Genomic DNA, 10,368 nt, shown 5'->3' on the forward strand with positions numbered 1-10,368 from the left:
ATTTAGATCACCCAAATCACACAATCATCAGTGCCCAAGGGCACTGTGATCTGCCATAGATTTTCCAAATGGTCTCTAGAAAATAATTGCTGAAAATAATGAAGAGTATTTTTGAGTGTGTGTGTATAAATTCAAATTCCTAGTAGGGCAGGTAGGTGGTGCAGTGGATAGAGCACAGTGCAGGAGTCAGGAGGAACTGAGTTCAAATCTCACCTCAGACACTTGACACTCACTAGCTGGGTGACCTTGAGCTAGTCACTTGACCCCAATTACCTCATCCTGGGTCATCTCCAGTCATCCTGAAGAATATCAGGTCACTGGATTCAAGTGGCTTTGGAGGAGAAGTGAGGCTGGTGACCTGCACGCCCTCCCTCACTCAAAACAAAGTCAAATGCAAGTCATGTCATCATTTCTCTGATGGCATGGTCTTCTTTGGCAATGAAGGACAAACACACGCAAATTCCTAGTAGCCCCATATCAGTATATTCTTGATTGAGACCAACAGTACCAAGAAAGGAAATGTCACAACATTAAATTGCTCCAATCATTATTGAATTTCAATCTTCATTTTTGTCATAGCAGGAATCAAACATGGAGTTCAAGCCATCAGGAAACTACACTGCAGTGACCAACTTTCTTATTCTGGGATTAACAGATGATCACATTCTTTGCATCATTCTCTTTGTGTTATTTATGGGGATATATTTATTCACTGTAATGGGAAATTTCTGTACAATTATTCTAATTAGGCTGAGTCCACAGCTTCATACTCCCATGTACCTCTTTCTCAGTCATTTGGCTTTTGTTGACGTTGGATATTCCACATCAGTTACACCTAACTTGCTAGTGAATTTCATGGTGGAGAAAAACATCATCACTTATCCTGGCTGTGTTACCCAATTATGTTCCCTGGTCACCTTTGGGGCCACAGAGTCCTTCTTACTTACATTCATGGCCTATGACCGCTACATGGCTATTTGTAACCCACTGCTTTACTCTGTTAAAATGTCTGACCAGGTCTGTTCTCTGTTAATAGTGACTGCCTATATAGGTGGCTGTTTGAATGGGGTAACTTATACTGGCTGTTTACTGAATTTATTCTTCTGTGGCCCTAATGTAATCAATCACTTTTTCTGTGACTTTTCTCCATTGGTTAAGCTTTCCTGTTATCATGTCTTAACAGCAGAAATACTTCCTGCTATCTACTCAGCAATAATAATAGCAATTGCTCTTGTAACCATTGCCATCTCCTATCTGTACATCTTCTTCACCATTCTCAACATGAACTCAACAGAAGGAAGACACAAAGCCTTCTCCACCTGTACTTCCCATCTCACTGCAGTTACTCTTTTCTATGGGACCATTATATTCATTTATGTGATGCCTTCATCTAGTTATTCCACAGATCAGAACAAAGTGGTGTCCATCTTCTACATTGTGGTGATCCCAATGTTGAACCCCATGATTTACAGTCTGAGGAATAAGGAAATTAAAGATGCCTTAAGAAGACTGGTCAATAGTAAAAGACATTCTTAATTATTGGAAATTCAATAATTTTAATTAAATAATATTCTTATAAAACACATGAGAAAATGCCATCATTTGAGTAACACCATTTAACAGACAGAATGCTAAACTGTTCATCAAAAGAAACTCAGTGATCTTACTGCCTAGTTGTTTGACCATGGGAATAAGTGAGTTAGTCTCTCTGTGTTTCAGTTTCATGTATAAAATTAAGGATTTGGTCCAAGTCAGGATTAGGGAACCTTTTCATGTTGGAAGGTCACATTCAAAAAACTTTAATTAGATATACTTAAAATGTACATCATTTTGTGAAAAATCTAAGTAGCATGCACTTAATAATTTCAAAAAATGAAAACTGCTAGTTAATTTTTAACTTAACTAACCTTTTAATGACTATTGAATCTGCTTTTTGTTGTAAAGCATTTGAGTATTTGGTGCAGCATGGAGAAATGCAGTTTCAGTTGATCCTCTAGATGGGTATCAGTTATTTTTATCCTTAAAGGCATCTTGATTTGAGTTTGGTAGGAGAATGTAAATTTGCAGCAGTAAGCAGCTGAAGAGCAAGAAAGCATTTGGGGGGCATGGTGTAACCTTAAAATGCCATCTACTCAGAGCTCAATCAACTCCATCTGTAGTTCTTTAGGTGGTTTGGTGATATCAACTAGATGAGGGTGAAATGCTAATTTGAATATGATTCCACAATTCTCAAAGTCAGTGAAGTTTTCATTGTATTCTTTAATAGGTCTATAACAGCTGAATATTCTTTAAATTATTTGCATATATCATACTGCTCATCAGTGACCTTTGCTAACTAGGGAAAATATTCATCCAAAATTTCCTTTTGCATAAGTGTTTTGAAAATAAATAGCTTTTTTCAAAATGCTTAGATTTTTTTTGCCACACATCATATATATATACCTAGTTTTACCTTACAAAGAAATATTCAAGTCATTTTAATTTGAGATGATATCACACAGAAATGCAGCATTCCTATAGAAATCTTCTTTCGATAATTCATATTGCTATTTCATTCTGTAACATGTGGATTCAGTCAAAAGACTGCATTTAAGGACCTAGCAGGCCACGTGTGGCCTGAAGGCCAAAGGCTCCCCACCCTGGTCTTTAAGGTTTGTGGTGTAACTAAAAGAGTGTTGGATGTGCGATGAAATTCTTCTCTACCATTCTCTGCCTGTGTAACCACTGTGTAACATCTACAACAATTAACATCTTATATAGCTCCTGCTGTCTACCAGGCACTCTCCTAAGTGCTTTACAAATATTTGATCCTCATAACAATCCTCAGAGGTTGGTGCTATTATTATCCACATTTTACTGTTGAGGAAATTGAGTCAAGTTAAGTAACTTACCCAGGATGACAAAGCTATTAAGTATCTTGGGCTGGATTTGACCTCAGTTTTTCCTGACTCCAGACCTACTGGTCTATCTACTTTGCTGCCTTACTCATTTGTAAAATAAGGAGATTTGATTAGATGACATTGACAATTTCTTCATATTCTAAATCTGTGACCCTATGATCCTGTCAGTTCTAACGTTCAATGGGTGCATATAGATTTCTTTATGTCTTTCTTTCATTAATAAAGTGTTGGCAGTATTTTCAAAGCACTTTCACATCCATTTCATTTGATCCTCACAACCTTTTCTGAACATGTTACCCCCACTCTCAAAATCCTCCAGAGGCTTTCTACTATTTTTACAATCTAACATAAAGGTTTTGGCATTTAAAATCCTTCACAATGTGACTTCTTCATGTCGTCCCCATCTTCTTACAGGCTTCTCTCTTCCACAGATTTCATGAATCAGGTATATATTATTATACCTATTGCTCCTCACCCATAACACACCAGATCCCTACTCCCTGTGTTTATACTGACTGTTCCCCAAATTGGCATATGTTTTCCCTCCTCTATTCCAGCTCTTCAAATCTTTTATTTCCTTTAAGACTCAAATAATGTGGGGGGTGGAGACAAGAGGGCAGAGTAAAAGCAGGGATTTCCCTAAGCTTTCCCCCAAAGCCCTCCAAATACCTTTAAAAAAATGACTGTAAATAAATTTTAGAGCTAAAGAACCCACAAAAATGACAGAGTGAAACAAATCCCCAGCACAAAACAACTTAGAAAGTCAACAGGAAGGATATATCTCACCAGGCAGGGAGCACAATGTAGGCTGGCATGCCTGGCACAAACAGGCCACAGCAGGCATCAGGGGACTGAATCATTGGCAGTGGTGACAGTTTCCAGTCTTCTCAACCCACAAATTCCCAAAATGTCAGTGGGAAATCTTGGGACCTAGGAGACAGAGGAACTCAGATCTGTCCAGGTGTGGTCTGTCCAGGTCTGGTCCCAGCCCCAGGTCAGTGGGAGTGGTGACTGTGGCAGGCTGGAAACAGCAACAGCACTGGCAATCGGCAACAGCAGCAGATGCAGCAGTGGCAGAGGCTGCTTCCAGAGCTCTGGGCCCACAGATGGTGAGGGATCCAGTGGCTGATACGAAATTCCTGAAGCCTGGGACAATACATTCACCCCTACTCCCTCCTCGAACCTATGAAAAGCAGAATACTACCTTGACAAAGAGAAAGTCAAGTGTTTGACTGGGAAGATGAGTAAACATCACAAAAGAGCTCAGACTATAGAATCTTACTCTGGTGACAAGAAAGATCAGGACATACTACCAGATTCAAAGCAAATTCAAAGCTCCTACATCAAAAGCTTCCAAGAGTAATATGATTGGTCTCATGCCATGGAAGAGCTCAAAAAGAATTTTGAAAATCAAGTAAGAGAAGTAGAGGAAAAATTGGGAAGAGAAATGAGAGTGATGCAAGAAAATCCTGAAAATCAAGTCAACAGCTTGCTAAAGAAGAACCTAAAAAATACTGAAGAAAATAACACCTTAAAAATAGACTAACCTAAAAAGGCAAAAGAAGTCCAAAAAGCAATTAAGAAGAAGAATGCCTTAAAAAGTACAACTGGTCAAATGGAAAAGGAGATCCAAAAGCTCTCTAAAGAAAATAATTCCTTCAAATTTAGAATGAAGCATATGGAAACTAATGACTTTATGAGAAATCAAGAAATTATAAAACAGCTGAAAGAAGGAAAAAAATACAAGACAATGTGAAATATTTCATTGGAAAAACAACTGACTTGGAAAATAGATCCTAGAGAGGTAATTTAAAAATTATTGGATTGGGGGGGCGGAGCCAAGATGGCGGAGTAGAAAGATGCACAGACACATAGCTCCGAACCCACAACCCACAGAACAGCTAGAGGGGACCAACTCACGGTGAATTCTGCACCCAGAGGCCACGAAATATTGGAGCGAGGGAGATTTCTGTTCCAGAGAGACCTGCAAACCTCTCGCGGGGGGTCCTTCGCGCTGCGGACTGGGCGCCGGGACTGGAAGCCGAGGGCAGCCCTGCAGCGGCGGCGGCACCGAGAGGAACAGATCCGAGTAGGCTTCAGGGACGGGATCTCCAGCAGCGGCACAAGCCCCTCCACCCACAGGTGACGGGGGTCGGTGAGAGAGCCCCTTTGGTGGATCGAGAGGGGAGTGGGGTGCCCCCATGGCTCGGGCCCCCCCGAGAGATAGAAGCTGAGAGGCAGCTGCAGACAGGGGCTCGCCAAGCGGGTGGGAGCCTGGATCCATTGTGGAAGGTCTGTGCATAAACCCCCTGAGGGAACTGAGCCTGAAAGGTGGCCCTGTCCCTGACCTGATCTTAATTGTCACACTGAATAGCAGCCCTGCCCCCACCAAAAGCCCTAAGGTGGGAAGCAGCATTTGAATCCCAGTCCCCAAACGCTGGCTGGGAGGACCAGGAGGCGAGGTGGGTGTGAGGAGAATATTCAGAAGTCAAGTCACTGGCTGGGGAGTATGCCCAGAAAAGGGAAAAGAAATAAAACTATTGATGGCTACTTTCTTGGAGAACAGACATTTCCTCCCTTCCTTTCTGATGAGGAAGAACAATGCTTACCATCAGGCAAAGACACAGAAATCAAGGCTTCTGTGTCCCAGCCCACCCAATGGGCTCAGGCCATGGAAGACCTCAAAAAGAATTTTGAAAATCAAGTTAGAGAGGTGGAGGAAAAACTGGGAAGAGAAATGAGAGGGATGAAAGAGAAGCATGAAAAGCAGATCAGCTCCCTGCTAAAGGAGAACCAAAAAAATGTTGAAGAAATTAACACCTTGAAAACTAGCCTAACTCAATTGGCAAAAGAGGTTCAAAAAGCCAATGAGGAGAAGAATGCTTTCAAAAGCAGAATTAGCCAAATGGAAAAGGAGATTCAAAAGCTCACTGAAGAAAATAGTTCTTTCAAAACTAGAATGGCACAGATGGACGCTAAGGACTTTGTGAGAAAGACAGATATCACAGAACATAGCGAGAAGATTGGAAAAATGGAAGATAATGTGAAATATCTTATTGGAAAAACAACTGACCTGGAAAATAGATTCAGGAGAGACAATGTAAAAATTCTGGGACTATCTGAAAACCATGATCAAAAGAAGAGCCTAGACATCATCTTCCATGAAATTATCAAGGAAAACTGCCCTGAGATTCTAGAACCAGAGGGCAAAATAAATATTCAAGGAATCCACAGAACACCGCATGAAAGAGATCCAAAAAGAGAAACTCCTAGGAACATTGTGGCCAAATTCCAGAATTCCCAGGTGAAAGAGAAAATATTGCAAGCAGCTAGAAAGAAACAATTCAAGTATTGTGGAAATACAATCAGGATAACACAAGATCTAGCACCCTCTACATTAAGGGATCGAAGGGCATGGAATAGGATATTCCAGAAGTCAAAGGAACTAGGACTAAAACCAAGAATCACCTACCCAGCAAAACTGAGTATAATACTTCAGGGGAAAAATTGGTCTTTCAATGAAATAGAGGACTTTCAAGCATTCTTGATGAAAAGACCAGAGCTGAAAAGAAAATTTGACTTTCAAACACAAGAATGAAGAGAACCATGAAAAGGTGAACAGCAAAGAGAAGTCATAAGGGACTTACTAAAGTTGAACTGTTTACATTCCTACATGGAAAGACAATATTTGTAACTCTTGAAACATTTCAGTATCTGGGTACTGGGTGGGAGTACACACACACACATGCACACACGCACACATACATAGAGACAGAGTGCACAGAGTGAATTGAAGAGGATGGGATCATATCTTAAAAAAAAAAAAATGAAATCAAGCAGTGAGAGAGAAATATTGGGAGGAGAAAGGGAGAAATTGAATGGGGCCATTATCTCTCATAAAAGAGGCAAGCAAAAGACTTATTAGTGGAGGGATAAAGAGGGGAGGCGAGAGAAAAACATGAGGTCTACTCTCATCACATTCCACTAAAGGAAAGAACAAAATGCACACTCATTTTGATAGGAAAACCTATCTCACAATACAGGAGAGTGGGGGACAAGGGCACAAGCAGGATGGGGGGGGAGGATAGAGGGGAGGGCATGGGGAGGAGAATGCAATCCGAGGTCGACACTCATGGGGAGGGAAAGGATCATAAGAGAATAGAAGTAATGGGGGACAGGATAGGATGGAGGGAAATATAGTTAGTCCTATACAACACAACTAGTATGGAAATCATTTGCAAAACTACACAGATTTGGCCTATATTGAATTCCTTGTCTTCCAAAGGGAAGGGGTGTCAAGGGAGGGAGCTAAAGAAGTTGGAACTCAAAGTGTTAGGATCAACTGTAATGTTCTTACCACTAGGAAATAAGAAATACAGGTTAAGGGGTCAAGAAAGCTATCTGGCCCTACAGGACAAAAGAGAAGACAGAGACAAGGGCAGAGAGGGAGGATAGAAGAGAGAGCAGATTGGTCACAGGGGCAATTAGAATGCTTGGGTTTGGGGGGGGAGGGGATAAAAGGGGAGAAAATTTGTAACCCAAAATTTTGTGAAAATAAATGTTAAAAGTTAAATAAAAAAAAAATTATTGGATTACTTGAAAGCCATGATCAAAAAAAGAGCCTAGATATCACCTTTCAAGAAATTATCAAAAAAAAAACCCTTCCCTGATGCTCTGGAAGAAGAGAGTGAAATTTCTAAATTGAGGAAGTCCACTGATTACTTCCTGAAGGAGGACTCACAAGGAAAAGTACTAGGAATATTGTAGCCAAATTCCAGAGGTCCCAGGCCAAGAAGAAAATATTGCAAGCAGCCAGAAAGAAACAATTCAAGTATTGTGGAAAAACAATCAGGATAACACAAGATTTAGTAACTTCCATATTAAGGGACTGAAGGACTTGGAATATGATATTGCAGAGGTCAAAAGAGCTAGGAATAAAACCAAGAATCATGTACCCAACAAAAATGAGTATAATCCTTCAGGGGAAAAACTGGGCATTCAGTGAAACAGAGGACTTTCAAACACTTTTGATGAAAAGACCAGAAGTGAATAGAAAATTTGACTTTCAAATACAAGAATCAAGAGAAGTATGAAAAGGTAAACAGGAAAGAGAAGTCATAAGAGACTTATTAAAGTTGAACTGTTTACATTCCTATATGGAAAGATGATATTTGTAACTCATGAGACCTTTCTCAATATTAGGGGAGTTGGAGGAGATAGGTAGACAGATAGACACAGACAGACAGACAGACAGACAGATAGATAGATAGATAGATAGATAGATAGATAGATAGATAGATGGATAGATAGATAGATAGGTACATAGAGGGCACAAGATGAGATGAATATGATGGGATATCTAAAAAAATAAAATTAAGAGGTGAGAGGAATATATTGCAAGAAAGAGAAAGGGAGAGATAGAATGGGATAAATTATGTCACATAAAAGGGGCAAGGAAAAGGTTTCACAATGGAGGGGAAGATGGGAAAGGTGAGAAGGAATGAGTGAACTTAACTCTCACTGGATTTGGTTTAAGGAGGGAATAACATACACACTCAATTGGATATCTTACCCTACAGGAAAGAAGGAAGAAGGGGATAAGTGGAGGAGGGATGATAGAAGAGAGGGTAGTTTGGGGTAGGGGATGATCAAAAGCAAACTCTTTAGAAGAGTGTCAGAGTCAAAGGAGAAAATAGAATAATGGGGGTGTGTGGGATAGGATGGAGGGAAATATAGTTAGTATTTCACAGTATGGCTGCTATGGAGGTGATTTGCATAACTACACATGTAGATCCTATATTGAATTGCTTGCCTTATCAATTGGGGTGGGTGGGGAGTGAAGAAGGAAGAGAATTTGGAAGTCAAAGTTTTAACAACGAATGCTAAAATTTTGTTTTTATATGCAAATGAGAAATAATATTTACAGGCAATGGGGCATAGAAATCTATGAAGCCCTTCAAAAAAGTAAAGGGGAAGGGAATGGGGGGCATATGATAAAAGTGACGGCAGACTGGGAGAAGGGGTAATCAGAATGCATGCCAGCTTGGGAGGAGGGGAGGGGAAAGATAGGGAGAAATTTTGGAACTCAAAATCTTGTGAAAAAGAATGTTGAAAACTATAAATAAGTAAATAAAACAAAATCTTTAAAAAAAAGTCACAAATATTGTGTTACCTTCTACAGGAGGCCTCTCTTGGATCCCCCAGATACCAGTGATATTCCCTCATGTAACATTTAATCCTCAAGTAGAAACATAGGGTGGAGGATGTGTTCCATTAGATGATGATGGATGATGCACAAATGATTTTATCTTAAAGTTACCCGGTTCAGTTCCATTACAACCAAAGACTGGGGATGATACCTAGGTAATCAATTTTAAAAAGTGCATATTGAATAAGTGGTTATAACAAAGCTTCTTTGGATCATTGAACATGCTCAACCCACAATGGTTAACTCCATATGAAATAGGAAGGTGAAATAAAACGGACTTTTCCATCCCTGTAACACCAACGATTTCCAGCAGTTACCCTCCTCGCAGAAAACTGGAGGCATGAAATTGCATTTCTTCAAAACAAAGCTGAAGGGGTCTCTGATTTTGTGTTAACAAGGAATTGAATAGCAGCTTGGTTCCGTAACATGTTGCTCACTAATACCAAATTAGGAACTACCTTTTGAAACATTTCAGCACCTTGCTTTACAGAGAAATATGTCTGTAGCTCGTACCAGGCAGCTGACTCTGCCAAAGATTCGTTGACTCAGGTGTTTGGCTTATGGAGATGTCTAGCCATTCAGGTTGCAAACAGCAAAATGTTACAGGCTTACATTGTGCTCCTATCTTCCACTGAGCATTTGCTCTGATTATAGAAACTGTGCCATGGCAGGAAAAAGCAGGGAGATAAATATAGCCACATCCAATCAGTCTTTGATGGCCCCACAGAGCTCAGGCAGATTAAAGTATCCTTTGCTCTTTGGGACTTCAGGTTAAGAGTTCCCCTTGACAACCAATCATGCAGTAACAATTCCACCTCTTAGCCAGGCTTGAGACTCACCAGGTGGGACTCCTTCCTAATGCAAAGGAGATCACATAATGGGGAAACTGAGACAAAAGCATCCTACCTTGGACTGGGCCAAGCTTCTACACATACAGAAGTCTGCCTGTAACCCTCTAAGATCCCATTCCCTCTGAGTAGCCCAAGGCATTTCTCTGCAACTGTGGGTTACTGACTCAATGACACCCCAGACAACTACACCTGCACGCAGAACTCCAGACAACATTCCTGACAGTCCCAGGTGCTTGGACCTCAAATGGCACCTTTTTTCCCTACTCACAACTTAGTTACATGCGGTTCTTTTTCCTCTCTTGCAGTTGCTAGGAGCCCTGAAACTTTACCACGACTTCACCTTAGAGAAGAGATGTCACTTCATAGCTTTACTGACTCACTCCTCACCCTGTCCTGCCTCCCTTTCCCT

At 40.5% G+C, this 10,368-nt stretch overlaps 1 protein-coding gene across 1 annotated transcript; it reads left to right on the forward strand.

Annotated features, from left to right (window-relative positions):
• Positions 1–585: 585 nt before the first annotated feature.
• LOC140512690 (olfactory receptor 5P80-like) lies at positions 586–1,536 on the forward strand. The gene has a single exon (XM_072622003.1). The coding sequence runs from the start codon at positions 592–594 to the stop codon at positions 1,534–1,536; it is 945 nt and encodes a 314-aa protein (XP_072478104.1). The 5' UTR covers positions 586–591.
• Positions 1,537–10,368: the final 8,832 nt, after the last annotated feature.

Source organism: Notamacropus eugenii, chromosome 6 (genome assembly GCF_028372415.1).
Source record: "Notamacropus eugenii isolate mMacEug1 chromosome 6, mMacEug1.pri_v2, whole genome shotgun sequence".
Taxonomy (NCBI): Eukaryota; Metazoa; Chordata; class Mammalia; order Diprotodontia; family Macropodidae; genus Notamacropus; species Notamacropus eugenii.